This window comes from Alosa alosa, chromosome 7, assembly GCF_017589495.1.
Source record: "Alosa alosa isolate M-15738 ecotype Scorff River chromosome 7, AALO_Geno_1.1, whole genome shotgun sequence".
Taxonomy (NCBI): Eukaryota; Metazoa; Chordata; class Actinopteri; order Clupeiformes; family Clupeidae; genus Alosa; species Alosa alosa.
The window spans coordinates 11,310,825-11,328,385 of NC_063195.1; the positions used below are offsets into that span (position 1 = coordinate 11,310,825).

The 17,561-nt window shown below is 40.5% G+C and overlaps 1 protein-coding gene across 2 annotated transcripts; it reads left to right on the plus strand.

Annotated features, from left to right (window-relative positions):
• Positions 1–10,457: 10,457 nt before the first annotated feature.
• LOC125297550 (B-cell receptor CD22-like) lies at positions 10,458–16,646 on the plus strand. 2 transcript variants are annotated; one of them, XM_048247969.1, is made up of 10 exons: positions 10,458–10,492; positions 11,444–11,521; positions 12,677–13,018; positions 13,298–13,555; positions 13,657–13,920; positions 14,587–14,853; positions 15,294–15,557; positions 15,638–15,758; positions 16,012–16,093; positions 16,249–16,646. In XM_048247969.1, exons 2-10 carry the CDS (start codon positions 11,467–11,469, stop codon positions 16,432–16,434), a joined length of 1,839 nt encoding a protein of 612 aa, XP_048103926.1. In that variant the 5' UTR covers positions 10,458–10,492; positions 11,444–11,466; the 3' UTR covers positions 16,435–16,646. The 2 variants fall into 2 exon arrangements, with proteins under 2 accessions (XP_048103926.1, XP_048103927.1); XM_048247970.1 differs by having other exon boundaries at positions 15,671–15,758.
• Positions 16,647–17,561: the final 915 nt, after the last annotated feature.

Sequence of the window (17,561 nt, forward strand, 5' to 3'; positions counted from 1 at the left end):
TTTTTCTTTTTCGCATGCCCAAATTTCCGTCAATGATTCCCAGGACACTGAAAGACCGGGTACCATTTAAACTTGGTGGGCATGTAACCCCACATGGATAGCATGGAACCAACGTTTTTCGTTTTGATCTGTAGCCCCCCTGCTGGACTGGACCCCCCGAAAGGAGGGTAGGGCAGACACAGTTTTCTGTGAATATCTCGAAAACCGTAGGGTTTAGGAGGACCATTTTTTTTTTGTATGTTGATCTCAAGGGGCCATGTCAACCCATTCCATAACCACTCATTTCATGTATAGCGCCACCTAGTTAAACACAAAAAAGTAAAAATGAGGTGTTGTAATTGAAGGTATCTGTGACCTAACATAGTCAAAACTGCACGAAATTGGAAGTGTAGGATCATTATGACACTCTCTGTATGCACGCCAAGTTTTGTGGAATTCCGTTCATGGGGGGCCACACAATAAATTAATTTATGTTACTATACCCCAACTGGCCTGTAGGTGGCCGGAGACAGTTTTCTGTGAATATCTCGAGAACCGTAGGGCCTAGGAGGTCCACCTTTTTTTATGTATGTTGGTCTTAATGGGGCATGTCAACCCATCCCATTACCACTTATTTCATGAAGAGCGCCACCTAGTTAAAAATTAAAAAGCAAAAAATTAGGTGTTTTCATCACAATATCTCTGACTGACAAGGTCAAAACTGCACGAAATTAAAAGTGTAGGATCATTATGACACCCTCCGAATGCATGCCAAGTTTTGTGTACTTTCGTTCATGGGGAGCCTTACAATAAAATAATTTATGTGTACATTTAGTGACGTACACCAACAAGGATTCCCGGGACACTGAAAGACCGGGGTACACAAAACTTGGTGGGCATGTACCCCCACATGGATAGCATGGAACCGTCATTTTTCGTTTTGATCTGTAGCCCCCACGCTGAACTGGACCCCCCGAAAGGAGGGTAGGGCAGACACAGTTCTCTGTGAATATCTTGAGAACTGTAGGGCCTAGGATGACCATTTTTTTCCGTATGTTTGGCTCCAGGGGTCATGTTAACCCATTTCATGTGCACACATGTGCACAAACAGATACACACACACACACACACACACACATACATTCACAGTAATCATACGTATGACACATACTCACACAGTAGACATATGTACGCTTGCATGCACAGGCACAGGCACATACTGTACGCAGGCACACACACAAGCACGCACACACAGACACCCACACACACACACACACACACATAACATAAACATGTACATGCACACATTTCAAGAATTTCTCAGAATTATGAACAGGCAAGATGGAGGTGGGGTTGTATAAAATGAATTTTACATGTGAAATCTATGAACTAATCATGTTTTGGTACTTGTTGTCTAGCAGATACCAGTGAGAATTGAGTGTGGATAATGCAATTTAGTGAGACAGAATCATATAGGCCTTTCAGCGTGATTTATTTTTGTGGAAAAAATGTGCTGGACTGGGTGGCGGTCATATTTTGTACCGCTCGGCGGTACATCTAGTTATAGCTTAGATCTATGTGTGTTACACACACATCTTTTTGTATGACTGCTTTGGCAATGAGCACTATACTATAAGTATAAGTATAAATACTTTTTTAATCCCATGAGGGAAATTTGGTCTCTGCATTTAACCCAATCGGTGAATTAGTGAAACACAAACAGCACACAGTGAGGTGAAGCACCCACTAATCCCGGCGCAGTGAGCTGCCTGCTTCAACGGCGGCGCTTGGGGAGCAGTGAGGGGTTAGGTGCCTTGTTCAAGGGCACTTCAGCCGCGGCCCACTGGTCGGGGCTCGAACCGGCAACCCTCCGGTTACAAGTCCAGAGTGCTAACCAGTGAGCCATGGCTATATGATAGTGTCTGTATAGTGTCTGTCAGATATGATAGTGTCTATTATACTAATAGACACTATCATATCTGTTTGATGGTAACATTTCAATAGATCTAGATTCAAAGCATTTTACAATGAGGGGGCAAAACCTCACTTCCACCACCATCAATACATAACACTAACACCCACCTGGACTCTTCATATCAGCCATTTTGTGCCTGAATGCTCATCACACACCAGCATAAGGTGGAGAGTGAGGGACTCAATCAGCCTACTAGCAGGAGAATGAATACTGCTCCCTACTGGCACTCTACCAACACCACCAGCAGCAACACAGCTTTCCCAGTAGGTCTCTCATCCATGTACTAACTAAGCCCACAACTGCTTGGTTTCAGTATTCAGCAAAGGCATGGGACATTTGGCCATAAAGATGATCATTGAGTAAGACCCTGTATGAAATAACTATCCTCAACATAACAGTTATTTTAGCTCAGTCAGTGTCATGGTCAGTGATGTTACGTAATTCAAATCTGCAGATCTGCAAATCAGTTACTCAGTTACTGCTGTAGATACAGTACAGTTACATGCATAGGCTGAATAGATTGACATAAACAATTACATGACATAGAGTGGTGTTTGTCAGGGGTCACATCTGGCCACATTTGGCCCTCACAGTTTTTTTTTTTTTTTTTTTTTTTTTTGCTTTTTAAGGTTTAGCTGCAGTTCTTTATCTGACCACAGTTTTACATTGGGCAATATGGGGACGCTGTTGAGGTCCTGTCAGCAAAGGTCTTTTTTTGTTTTTTTTGGCCTGCCTTGTTCCTGAAGGCCCGTGACACACAAGTAAGAATTCAGCCCTACACTTTTGGCCCCTTTACTGTATAGGGTAGAATTGGGGGCTGTTAAATTCTTGGCAGCAGAGATCAACAGGCCCATGAAACAAGTGCGTAGCGGGGGTTACCATGTTTTGAGGTAGTGATATACTGGCAAAAATATGATACATTTAAATTTGAATGTAAAGTAACAGCACATGAATGGTTAACAGCTAATAGGGAGGACTTTGTGCACCCCTGGTCTATGTATAGCACATCACAAGTCTGTAAGTGTCATGGCCTAATGTGTTATTAGCAATCTTCACACTTCTATGGTTGCAGTGAGAGAGAACAAAAGAAAGAAAGAAAAATAGAGAAAGATGTTGATTAGAATAAACACTATGCATATGTCATGCACCTGATATGCCATCTAGAATCTAGACACTACATAACATTAATGCAGATAAATTTACTATGATGTGCTGATAGAGGCAATCAGCGGATCAGCATTCATGTTTATAGAAGCAGAGCGTACAATAGAATCAACGGTCTTGTGCAGTACAACTATACAGAGATCCAATATAATACAATTTAGTATTGTTAAGGGCACTCAAAGTAGTCTCTACTGTGTGTTAAAAGTCAAAATAAGTTCAACAAGAATAGCCACAGAGAAGAGAACCCAAGTGTGAAAACACATGACTCTTCCTGTAATGAGCGTCACAACCACACCTGCTGCACAACAGTGCTCCTCAGCAGTGAACATTTCCCTGTTGTCTCCTTCTACCACGGTAAGCAGTCACTGAAGAATATCTATTTTGTGAATCTCTTGAACAGTGCTATCTTAGACACAACACATTTTAATAGTGTCTTCTATTGATTATTCAGCTATTTGTGGAACTGGATTTTAGATGAAGGCAATATTCATTAGGTCTATAGAAAAGTATGGTACTCAGCTGCTAAACTCCTTTACCCCATGCCTTGATATAATCTTAATTGGTGTACCATGTCAGAAAAGAAACAAAGAAACTAAACAAGCTAGCACAAAGTAGGCTATACTGTAGGTTGTGCACAGCTAATGCTAATGTCAAACCACAAGTGTTGAAGACAAGTGGCAATTGATGCGGCAGTACGCCTTCACTGTGGACCTGCATTGGGCTCTCCTTCGGCCATTGTAACCGTTTGTTATGTTTGTGAATCTGTCAAAATTATCTTCCCCCTCTTAATCCGCTTAACTTTGGTGCCAATTCTCACCCATCTCTTTCCTTACTGTTGATGTGGTTGATACATTGCTTCCAACACGATTTGCTCAGCACATTCTAGTACAACATTTTGTATGAAAGTGCAGGGATGCTGGGCTCTGTATTTTCCTGGCCCCCTTTGTTAGCCCTAAACGTATGGCAGCCGCTGTCCTGATGGCATTTTAACGCTGAGCTGCAGTTCACTATTTGACCATAGTTTTACACAGGGCAATATGATGCTATGGAGGCCCATGCTACTGTACGAGTGTAGTCAGCATACAGCACTGGTGCAAGGCAGATGCATACTGACAGAACTATGACACATTTCAATGTAATATACAATATAAATGTATATTACATTTTGGCCCGCTGCCCTGTACTCGGATTCATTTTTCTCTTTTCATGTCTTTTTATATTTTATCTTCCCTCCTCTCAACCCTTGTAAATATTGTAATTATGGGCTTCCTTTATACTTTTGTACAGTTAATTACCTTTCTGCCTTACTTGTGAAGGACTTTGGGTCAAGTAAATTTCCTACACATTGGTCACATTGTTATTTCCTACTGTAGGTTACTGTATCAGTGATGGCACATTCTTATTTCCTAGGTTACTGTGTCAGTGATGGTACTGTACATTCTTGTTTCCTAGGTTACTGTGTCAGTGATGGCACAAACTGCTGTGTCCGTCTGCCTGGTCCTCACACTCTCTTTGATCCAAGGTACACTGTTGGCTCATTGCAAACCCGAAATGTAGTGTTTTATACTAGGCATCATTAATGGTCATGTCCTGCTATCAGTGGTGGAATGTAACGAAGTACAAATACTTCGTTACTGTACTTAAGTAAATTTTCCACGTATTTGTACTTTACTTAAGTAAAATTTATAGTGCATACTTTTGACTTTTACCTCGTTACATTTTACAGCAATTATCTGTACTTTTACTCCGCTACATTTCTACAACACCATCGTTCCTTTTTTACGATACATTTTATGATCAGTTTTTTTTTCTCTCTGACAAACACGCGTTTGTTTTACCGGGGTTGCTACCAAATATTCTGAGCCACGTGCATTCTTAGAAACATAAGCTTCTAGTCTAGACCAGGCAAAGCGTGAGCTTGTAGGCCTAGCCATCTGCATTCGGTAGGCTATATTCACCAGACCCATGCTGTACATGCAACTGTGTTCTGTGCCTTTCTCTGTCTGTTATCTGCAGCGTTAGGGCCTCCTCTCCGATGAGATTACGGAGAAGTTACAGGCTATGCCCATGCTTCTGTCACACGTCTGATCATTTGCGGCACAGATGAATGGTAGACTATTAATGAACCGGTGGCCGGAAAAGACGTAACATTTTCCAGATTAGGAAATATTCCTTAATTGTGTGTGATTAAATAAAGATGCATAGCCTACAATTGGGGTAGTAACGCGGAGTGGCTCATTCAATGTCTATCGCGTCTGCGCAAGTGAAACTGAACTTAATCATAAAGACACCTTTCTCAGCAACTTTTCTGTTCAATCAGCATAATTGGCATTACGATCCACCCGGGACGTTTCCCTTGTCTACCCCCGTTCAACTTCAGGCTCTCTCGTGTTTTGCTGAATGATATTACTCAGCAGATCACCCTAGTAGATAACCAGAATTACAGTCTCTAGAATTGTAGGTCAGAATGTAATGGGCCACAGATGGTAAGCACAATTGCATTAACTTAAAACTATCTAGTCGAAAGTATAACCTAAAACTAGCTTTAATTAAAATGCCACAGCCCATACTGATTTTTTTTCCTTTTAGAATATAGATATTAAGAGAATAAATAATATGCAAAAAAATAAATTATGCAAATACTTTTACTTTTAATACTTAAAGTACATTTAAAAGCAGGTACTTTTTACTTTTACTTAAGTAGGGTTGTCATTGTGGTACTTTTACTTTTACTAAAGTAAATATTTCTCTGTGTATTTGTACTTTTACTTAAGTACTGAGTTTCAGTACTTCCTCCACCACTGCCTGCTATTCAATGCCCTAAATGCCTGTGTAAATCCTCACAGCCCTAACCTCACAGCCCAACAGCAGTTAGAACGCTTCTAACCGCTGAGTTGGAAGCATGGGCTTTTAGCTCAGTGGTTAGAGCATTCGACTCCCATGTCAGTGAGTGTTGTGGAGGTGTGCGGGTTCTAGGGCCATTAGCGGCGGACGAATTACGACCTTGGTTACAACTGCAATTTTTTTTTTTTTGTTGTTGAGAATATTTGCAATGATGGCTGTTGTGCTTTTAATTGCAGGAGTTTCTTGTCAGGAGTGGGGGGTAAACCTGACTCATTACCACATCTGTGCTGTGAGCAGATCGTCAGTGGTCATGCCCTGCTTATTCACTCATCCGCCTAATCTCACAGTGGCTAAAGTCTTCTGGGCAAAAGATCCACAGCCAGACACAAAACGCACTGATCTGTCTAATAACCCAGAATATAAGGATCGAGTGTTGTACAGTGGAAATAAGAACTGTACAATGACTCTGAATGATATCAAACTTTCAGATGCAGGAATTTATCACCCAAGAATTGTTACTAATATTGCTAAACAAAAATGGCTTGGACAACCTGGACTAAATTTGTTCATCACAGGTAATGTCAGAGTGTGTTTCATTATGAGATTATAGGGTTGTGACCAAGTGGCAACATTCAATGTCAAACAGTACAAAATTGTTGAACTAGTTATCACATTCTGTCACAATGCTGTAGAATTGCAAAGAGCACAGTAAAAATGTGAAACGCACAAATTCAGTGTCTTGTACTCACTTACTCCCCTAATTACAGCAATGTGTAACTTTACTGTAGTTTTCAAATGGCTGTACAAGTAGTGTATACATGTATTGCTATCTTGAGCATGTTCTGACTTTTTTTGAGAGAATAAACTGTCATAATGAAAAGAAGAGAAAAGTTGTGTGTCATCCAAATATTCTCCTGTCTCTTTTGGTAACTGCTCTTTTGTACAAATGTGTTCTTAAATACTAACGTGTCATCCAAATATTCTCCTGCTCTTTTGTATTCCTAGAGCTCTCTGTGTGGATCCCCAGGCCAGTGGTTGAAGGTAGTGAGGTGAAGATAAGCTGCAACAACTCCTGTTCTCCTGCTCAGAAACCCACAGTGATTTGGAGAAAGAATGGTGTAGATGTATATGCTCAACAAACAAAACATGACCAACTTATCCTTGGCAGAGTCAGTGTTGAGGATGAGGGCAACTATTCCTGTGCCCTGAAAGGCTTTCAGAGATACCCATCTAAACCAGTGAGGCTTAATGTCATGTGTAAGTAAAAGTGTCTGCAGTAACATTCAAATGAATAATACTTTTCAATTTTATTGAAATATTTTTCATACCATATCTACATTTTCTAAAAGTTTCCCCAAAGAATACCACACTCTCCATCACATCTACTGATAAAATACTAAAGGGCACTTCAGTTAATTTGACCTGCAGCAGTGATGTCAACCCACCAGTGGAGAACTACACCTGGTTTAAGGTGAATGAGTCCACTCCAGTAGGATCAGGACAGCAGTACAGCATCACTAACATCAGCTCTGAGGATGGAGGACAGTACTACTGTGAGGCCAGGAATGAATATGGAGCTAAGAACTCTACTGCTGTGTTGATGGAAATTCATGGTATCTATCTATCTCTATCAATCTAATTATCCTTCTCTGTCTCTCTGTTATGTCTCACCCCATCCTCATGGTGCATCTGTATTGCTACAGTGGATCACACCCTCGTGATTTACGTTGTGATTGTAGTGTCTTCTGGCTGTGGGCTTCTGGGTTTTCTATTCTTCATCAGGTGCGATCACAATGAACGGTAACACTTTACTTGACGGGTGAGTTCATAACACATTCATAGCAGCTGTCATAAACTGCACATAAAGCATTCATGACTGTTTCATGACACATGACTCAACATTCATACCAAACCTTTCATGAATGTGGAAGACAGAACAACAACAACTTGTCAAAATAAAAGTCCAACATCGTATTTGTGTAACCTGGATACCATTAATTCAATCTCTCCAGCCTTTGTAAATATTTCATGAATATCTTATGAAGTTTAAATCGAATGTCACTTTACTTAACAAGTTGTGAAGTATTCGTAATCACTGAGTTTAACACTGGAAGGTAAACTAGCCTACATTCAGCTGACCCATATTTGTGTAACCTGGAACGGTTAGACATTCCCAGTAGCAAAAGATGAGAAATCATCTGCAAAGGTCATAAAACAAATACATTTTTATGAAACAAAAATTATTTTCTTGACCATGTTCTGTCTTTTTCCACATTCATGAAAGGTTTGGTATGAATGTTGAGTCATGTCTCATGAAACAGTCATGAATACTTTATGTGCAGTTTATGACAGCTGCTATGAATGTGTTATGAACTCACCCGTCAAGTAAAGTGTTACCCAATGAACTAATCACAAGGTCAGGTCAGATCACATGTTTGCACAGAATAGTCGAATAACAAAAGCATCAAAACTGAATCAGTGTCCACCTTTTCTATGTCGTTCTCACAGACTCAAGTGTAAAGCTGAGAAGATTGAGGAGACAAACCAAGTTGTGAGTATATAGCCTATCATGAGTCTATAAGTGTCATGGCCTGATGTGGGTGATGTTAGTGAGTGAGTGAGTGAGTGAATGAATGAGTGAGTGAGTAGGTGAGTGGCCAGACTTCGCCAGACTTCACCAGAGTCACCAGTGGCCAAACTTATATTACAGTAAATCCATGTCAGTATTCTTACAAAGCTGGCTGCGAACTGTCCTGTAACTCTTGAAGTTACTAATACACTTTTACAAGAAAAATCATAATGACAATATCTGTACAAATGGCGTGATGGTGTAATGTCTGAGTTTCATTTGCTATTACTATTTAATTCATCTTAAGTTGTGCCTTTTTACAACCACTTAACAATTGTTTGTTGGATTACTGGAGTCCATCATTTGTCTGCTACTACCAACCCGCCTGCCTGTCTATCTGCTTGCTAATACCAACATACTTAGCTCCCTTCTGCCTGCCTTGCCCTGCTTACTGGCCCTGTTTACCTACCTACTTGAATCCCGTCTCATCCACCTGTAAAAGGTACAATTTAAGGTTCTCTTTCTCGGATAGCTTGTCAAAGAAGCCAAGCAAAACGTCTCAGCTAAGAGTGGCCAGCCGCTACAGGTGACGTGAGGTAAATGAGGCTGTTTTCTTCAAGTTTTGAATGACACCTTGTTTCTTCTATTTCAGAATGACATTTATGATAACAACACATTTGACCACAACACTGATATTGATTCAGTGTACCAGACTTATACACCAGGTGGCGCTGGCAATGAGGATGATGACGATGAGATTTATCAAAATGCTTAGATTTACATGTTCTACGAAGGCTCTGATGTTGTACAATTGAATCACATACACACATACTGTATACAGACACACACACACACACACACACACACGCTAGCACAGAGAGTGAGAGTAAGAGCGAGAGAGAGAGAGAGAGAGAGAGAGAGAGAAAGAGAGAGAGAGAGAGATGAGGAGGAAGAAAGAGAAAGTGAGAGAGACTGATTATATAAATATGTGTTTGAATATCACATATTTAGTGAACATGTGTTACAATTTATAGTTATTTTGATAAGTTTGTTTTTTAAGTGTGTTGCTGATATAAGTGGTAATAGCAGAAAAATGGTCTCACGTAGATGAAGTTGATTGTGGTGAATGTGCTGATTGTAATCCATGGTAGTTTTCCATTGCTCCACAGTGTAAGTGTACTGTGCCACCTGTGACAGGCTAGACTCCCAGACTGCAATGCTTTTAATGTTTCATGATTCCACTGTCTCTTCTGCATTCATACTGTTTGATCTTGAAATAAATAAAGTTTTGAATAAATAAAATAAATGTTTAAATATATCATATTTTATATATACCGGTACTGTATGTAAGACCTCACACATATCATGACCTTTTAGCAGTGTGTTTGATGCCGGCAATCTTCACACCCTATCTGACTGTCAGAGAGGGAGATAGGTGTGTGTTTGTGTGTATGTGAGAAAGAGAGAGAGAGAGAGAGAGATAGAGAAAGAGAGAGAGAGATAGAGAGCATTAAATAAAGCACTGTGCATATATTTATTTTTTTTTAAGCCATAAATGTTGACTAGATGACAGGAAGGAAGATACATTTGTTATATAGTACAATGTGTCTTTTCATATCGACAGCACAACATTAATTATTTAGTTATACAGAAACATACATATTTAAGATGCATTCAACAATCAATGTCAACAACCTGGTGCAGTTAACACGGTATAAGCAACCCAGTAACCTGTAATAAGAGCCCACTAAAGAGGGTCTGTACTGAGACTTACATGTGAAAGTAGAGCAAAAGCCCATGAACACACGAGCACAGGTGTGAAAACAGAGAACTGTCTTTAGGACTTCCTGAGCAGGCAGCGCAAGGGTGTGAAAACCACGCACGCTGAAGATGAGAGCTCATTTGCTGCAGAAGCAGCGGCCTCAACAGTGAGCATCCTCTCACCTCCTCTTCACTACACAGTAAGGGCTTTTAATCACTAAAACAAATGTGATCCAACGCTTACTGTAAACCGCTCAATTTGGTAAATGTTTTGTTTGTGGAGGTGTGTAACTGAATAGTGAGTTAAAGTTGTTACTGAAATTACTACAGTATGCGTGATACCGTATGTTCAGATGAAGGCAGTAGTAACTAAAGCTATACATAGTTATACATTGTTATGTTAGTCAGCTACTAAACACATTCACTTTTTACACAGGATAGCAAGAGGACTTATAATGATTTTTATTCTAAAGTAGCAGTAGGCTGTAGTGAGCATTGTTTTACATTGTTATGTTAGTCAGCTACTAAACACACTCAATTTATACACAGGATAGAAAGGGGACTTATAATGATTTGTATTATGAGGTAGCAGTAGGCTGTAGGTCTTCTCTTTGTGTGCAGACAATGTGCAACCACAAGAGATGAGGATATGAAGTCATTGCTTCTTAGCAGTACACAGGCTCTGGGTTTCCTCCAGTGTTTTTTTGTTTGTTTGCTCCATGTTAGATGTTACCTATTGAACATAAGTTATATGTCAATCTTCTCATGCTGTGGATGGTACAACGTACTGGAAGGCAGTAGTCATATGACAATTGTAGTGTTATTCAGCTGCTAACACCTCTTCACCTATATACAGGGTTGCAAGGGAGCATGGTGTCATCTTTATTAGTATGTAGTAGAATTAGTTAAGAAAAGCTGGACAGACTTGAGTATACAACTAAGACCTTTTTATGTTTATTGATCATTTAATTATGCTCTATAGTGTTGTTTCTCTAAACAAAGTCTATAAGCATTGAAGAGACAGGTAGTTTCAGCACATGGTGCTCTTTTTCAATCTGCCTTTACTGTGACATGATCTGTTGTCTTGAGTTGATGTGAATAGTATTTGTCTGTACTCTTAAACATGTTTTTTTTTATTTTTTTTTATTTAGTTCTGTAGGTTACTGTGTCAACAATGGGACAAAGTCACAAGTCCATCGTTCTGATTATTGTGCTATCTTTGATCCAAGGTACACTATTGGTTCACCTTAAAAATAGCCTCACGGTTTATACATTCTATCACCAGAAATGCTAATAGCTGTGTACTTATGTTTTGATTGCTAATGATAGTCATGGTCAGTGTATACATTACATAATTTATAAATGTTAGAGGAGTTAATCAAATTATGCTGACATGCTTCCTACCAAGACCATGGCTGTCACAGTTCAGACAGACCAGAGGACCACAATTGCATCACACCAGGAAGTTTATTAGACTTAAGGGAAAAGGGAAGTGGGGAGTGAGAGAAGGCTCCAGGGGTTACCGGGAATAACAGGGATACAGGGGTTCCAGGGGTTACCGGGAATAACAGGGATACAGGGGTTCCAGGGGTTCTGTCCAATGTGCTGTGTCTATGTCCCCCCTAGTGGCAGCGATGCATCCTGTGACGCCGGTGGTGGGTGGTCCGGAAGTCCTGGGGGGGGGACATAGACACAACAGGGCGGATGAAACGAGGCAGAAGTACAGTTCAAGGGAAATCCAAATTCGTAGTAGCAAGGCAGAAGGCTGGTCAGAGTTACCGGGATCGAAGAGTAGTCAGGAGTCGTTACGGCAGAAAGCAGGTCTGGTTTTCTGGGGCAGAAGAGTAGTCAAGATTCAGGCAGGTCCGGGGTGACAAAACAAGAGTCAGCCAGAAGCGCGAGCAAACAGGTTCCGGGTGTGCGCTTTGCAGACGATCTGACAAAGGAGAGTTGAAAGACAGGGCTTTAAATACTGGGAGAGGTTAGTGGGTAATGCAGCGCAGCTGGCAGAGTAATTAGAGCAGAGCAGAGCAGGGACAGGTGGAGCTAGTTAGGCTGAGTAGAGAGAGTGGTGAGCAGAGTGGAAGATAATGGAAACCAATTAAGGTGGTAACCCGGTGGAGTGAGAGGGCTCATGACAATGGCCAGGTGTGACAATTTTTTTTTTTTTTACAAAAATACATTAATATTAAATACATAGACCTAGCATAAATGTGAACATATTCACTAAAAAAACAAACTCAGAAACATGGTTACAACTGTATGATTTAGCCTAAATACATTAATACTGAATACATAGACCTAGCATAAATGTGAACATATTCACTAAAAAAACAAACTCAGAAACATGGTTACAACTGTATGAAGTCTTCATTCACTTCCAGGTGTCTCTCCTCAGCAGTGGGAGGTCAAGCTTGGCCATGTCCAGATCTGTGCAGTGAGTGGGTCATCAGTGGTCATGCCCTGCTCTTTCACTCATCCGCCTGGTCTCACAGTCACTCAAGTCTACTGGGTTATTGACCCTGCGAGGGGAGCAGAGTCACCTGATCTGTGTGACAACCCAGAATACAGCGGTAGAGTCCAGTACAGCAATGATATTAAGACAAACTGCACCTTAGTCCTGAACCAGGTGAAACTGTCAGATGCTCACACTTACCATACAAGAATTATAACAGATCAAAGCAGAGAAAAATGGCTGTCCAGTGGAGTCGAACTAACCATCACAGGTTTGAAAATAACAATAGTATTATTAGTAATGTGCTAAAACATGTTCCTATGATACTGTGGGTTCGATAATTGTATGTAAGACACTTTGGATAAAAGTGTAAGACAAATAAATAAATAAATAGAAATTAAGATACTAGTAGTATCTCTGGCCACAGGCCTACCTGTTGTTGCTGGTATACATTTTGTGTAGTATCTTAGGATACAACCGCAAATACACTTTCAGATCAGCAAGACTTAGTAGACACTGTCTTACTCCCATTGCTGTTTTCTATGTTCAGACCTGACTGTCAGTGAGATTCGTGAGCCAGTGGTTGAGAGACAGAATGCAGAGCTGAGCTGTGATAGTGCCTGCACTCTGACAAACAACCCCCTTCTGGTTTGGAAAAAGGATGGAAAGGTCTTACCTGGTAAACAAACAAACAACAACAAGAAGCTTCTCCTCAAGAACGTCAGACCTGGAGATCAGGGAGATTATTCCTGTGAATTAAAAGACCACACAGGACTTCCATCTAAACCAGTGAAGCTGAATGTCATGTGTGAGTATAAAAAAAAAATCAAAAAGCTGAACCAAATAAGTTACTTACTTTCAACCTCTATTAACCACTATAGTGTTGTGCCATCTTATTATTTATTCAAGTCTCTCCAAAGAATACCACACTCTCCATCAAGCCATCCAATGTGATACTCAAGGGCAGTTCAGTGACTTTGACCTGCAGCAGTGATGCCAACCCACCAGTTCAGAGCTACAGCTGGTATAAGAAGAGCATGTCCTCTCCAGTAGGATCAGGACAGCAGTACAGCATCACTAACATCAGCTCTGAGGATGGAGGACAGTACTACTGTGAGGCCAGGAACAAATATGGAGCTGAGAACTCTACTGCTGTGTCCATCACAGTTGAAGGTAGCAGCATATCTCATGTCATTGTGTTTGTCTGCCTATCTTCTCCTCGTTTACTTCTCTCTCCCTTTCACTCTCTCTTCCTCATCCTCTCTTCCTCTTCTCTCTTTCTCTTCACTCTTCCTCTTTACTCTCTCTCTCTCTCCACTTTCTTTTTCTCTCCACCCTCTCTTCCTCTTCACTCGTTCTTCCTCATCCTCTCTTCCTCGTCCTCTTTTTCTCTTCACTCTCTCGTCCTCTACTCTCTTTCTCTTCACTCTCACTTCACTCTCTTTCTCTCCACTCTCTTCCTCATCCTCTCTTCCTCTTCTCTCTTTCTTTTCACTCTCACTTCACTCTCTCTTTCTCTCCACTCTCTCTTCCTCTTCACTCGTTCTTCCTCATCCTCTCTTCCTCGTCCTCTTTTTCTCTCCACCCTCTCTTCCTCTTCACTCGTTCTTCCTCATCCTCTCTTCCTCGTCCTCTTTTTCTCTTCACTCTCTCTTCCTCTTCACTCTTTCTCTTCACTCTCTTTCTCTTCACTCTCTTTCTCTTCACTTTCTCATATGTCATTGTGTTTGTCTACCTATCCTATTTACTGTAATGTACTGTACTTTAATGACCAATAATATCCAGGTGCTTGAGCTCCCCCTAGTGGCGGCCTGTTTATAACTTTTCCATCTCTCCAAGGCCCTCCAAACCACACTTCAGCATCAGTCAGACCCTCTGGTGATCTGAAAGAGGGCACTTCAGTGACTCTGACCTGCAGTAGTGATGCGACCCCCCCTGTGGAGAACTTCACCTGGTTCTACAGCAATGGGTCAACAGCATCACAAGTAACTGGGAAGTATTACATGATTGGACAAGGCAGCTCTGAACACAATGGCTATTACTACTGTGAGGCCAAGAACAAATATGGTGCCAGAAATTCTACAGATGTTTATCTGATGTTTTACTGTGAGTAGAGCACACATTATTAAGCTCATTTATGTGCATATTAAATATTATATAGTTAAAGGTGCTCCAAACGATGCTGGGTAACGTCACTTCTGTTGACATTCAAACAAAACAGAGAGCTAGCTCGCTACTTCCTCCCCCTCCCTCCCATGGTTCTCCCGTGCAATTGAAACTCTCCTAAACGAGCATCTCGTCTGTGATTTGCTGGAACAGTTTGTTATGTTTTTATGGGCTAGGTTTGCCCAGGTTGTTTTTGTTGCCGTTTTTGGAGCCTGGGCTGTCCACAGAGATCTTGTTTTTTTACAGTGTATCCAGGACACAGACAGCTAGCGGTTGGTTAGGTGATGTTTGCTGTAAGTGACAAAAAATGTTTTATGCACCTTTAAGTTGAGAGTACTATGTTTTTGGTTAATGCTGTAAGTGATTTTTGCTTCTAAAAGATGCTCCAAGAAACACCTCTGTATCAATGAGTCCCTCTGGTGAAATAGTAGAGGGCTCTTCAGTGACTCTGACCTGCAACAGTGATGCCAAGCCACCAGTGGAAAGCGTCAGCTGGTTTAAGGTGAATGAGTCCACTCCAGTAGGATCAGGACAGCAGTACAGCATCACTAACATCAGCTCTGAGGATGGAGGACATTACTACTGTGAGGCCAGGAACAAATATGGAGCTGAGAACTCGTCTGCTGTGTTGATGGAAATTCATGGTAACATCTATCTATCTATCTATCTATCTATCTATCTGTTCTATTTATTTATTTTGTTTAAAGCTTTTGTTTTTCCTCAGCCCATTTGTGCTCTACATTTGCTGTAATTACAGAAGATCACTCTTGCATGATCTATATTGTGATTGGAGCTTCTTCTGGCTGTGGACTTCTGGGTCTTCTCTTTGTAGTCTGTTGCATCAGGTGAGATCGCTGAAGAACAATGAAAACACAGCATGTTTGCGTAGAGTTGTGATGGTGAACTAATGCATCTAAACTGAATTGGTGTGCATGTTTTTAATTTTGCCATCACAACATAGAGTCCGTTGTGATGGTAAACTGAATTGGTGTCCATGTTTTTTTAATTTTGCCATCAAAACTTAGTCTGTTGTGATGGTAACTAATGCATCTAAACTGAATTGGTGTCCATGTTTTTACTGTTGCCATCACAATATAGAGTCCGTTGTAGAGCCAGGAATTCTGAGGACATAAGCCAACCAAGTCTAGACAAAATGAAGGCAGAGGATTCAAATAAAATGGTAAAAACTCATTTTCAAAAAAAAACATTTTTCTTTACACAGTCAATGCTCCTTGGGTTACATATTGCAAATGTACTTTTTTAAAAGCTATTTTGTGTTGTATTTCCTCATTCCGTACTTTTGAATATGGTAGCACCGTGTGCTCTCTGTTTCAGAGCAATAATGATTATGGAGATTGCACATTTGACTACAACACCAATATGGATTCAGTGTACCAGACCTTTGAGCTAAAAGCCCCTGATGATGATGATTTTGATGATGATGAATTTGATGATGAATTTGATGATGAATTTGATGATGATGAAATTTATCAAAACTTTGAGGCACAATGCAATTATTAATGTTTATTGATCTCAGATATGGAAATAAGCAAACCTGAAATCTCAGATGTAGAAATAGAGCAAACCTGAAATCTCAGATGTAGAAATAGAGCAAACCTACAGTACAGTGGTCACAGATGGATAGTGGTCTCACCACCACAGTACCCCCACACACAGAGACAGAGAGACACAGAGAGAGAGAGAGAGAGAGAGAATGAGAGAGAGAGAGAGAATAAGAGAGATATTTGTATTTTTATAGATATTTTATGGTTATTTTATTATTATTACTTTTGTACGCATTCTTACACAAAGAGTGTGTGGGTTTGGAATGTCTCAGTATAAGATTGAATAAAAACCCTATGCTTGAATAATATTTTGGTCATGATTATAAAATTGCCTGTTACCAACATAGGTAAATTAAGTCCTTAAATATAGTCCTTACAGCAAAACATCAAGTTGACTGACTGAAGATTGAGTGTTGTCTGTGAGCTGTTTGTGATTGTGCTGTTACATTCTGCATCCAGCAGATGGTGCTCTTTACTCCGTACTCTGCAGGTCAGTGGAGGCTCTGGCTCAGACCTCGGGTTCGTGCTGATAGGAAATGATGATGATGATAGGCCTAATAAATAATGTTTACTGTATGCATATGTGTACAGTAAATAACTCTGTATATATATATACATCATAATGTTTTGATGATTTATCCTAATCCTTAATTCTGTAGTCTGTATAACAATAGGCTTATTCGAAGAGGTATGTCAGTATTGACATATCTTTAGTGAGCAGGACATTTTTGTACAATGAGGAGGCTCCTTTTTTAAAAATCACCTGTCCTTGATTGTTCCTTACATTCCTTCTTCGTTTCCTTTACCAGATTAATTAGGAGGAGGGACATAAGGAAGGGAGGGAGGAAGGGAGGGAGGGAGAGAGGGAGGGAGGAAAGAAGGAAGAGAGGAAGGGAGGGAGGAAGGGAGGGAGGACAAATAGAGAAATGAGATGCACCCTCTGTTAGTGTCCACTTGTTTTGCTCCATAAAGGTCAAAGGGCTTTCGTGTCTGTGATGACGCATACAATACTATGTGTGACGGGTCCCTGTGAGGGACAATCTCTTCAATGAAAAAAAATCTACTGGAGCTGTTCATCTATAC

What these genes read in the sequence shown, in the direction of transcription:
- LOC125297550 (XM_048247969.1), top strand. Translation starts at nt 11,467, where the DNA reads ATGGGACAAAGTCACAAGTCCATCGTTCTGATTATTGTGCTATCTTTG. An exon ending in AGTCGAACTAACCATCACAG is followed by an intron (nt 13,019 to 13,297) that starts GTTTGAAAATAA and finishes TTCTATGTTCAG; the next exon opens with ACCTGACTGTCAGTGAGATT. An exon ending in CAGAGGATTCAAATAAAATG is followed by an intron (nt 16,094 to 16,248) that starts GTAAAAACTCAT and finishes TCTCTGTTTCAG; the next exon opens with AGCAATAATGATTATGGAGA.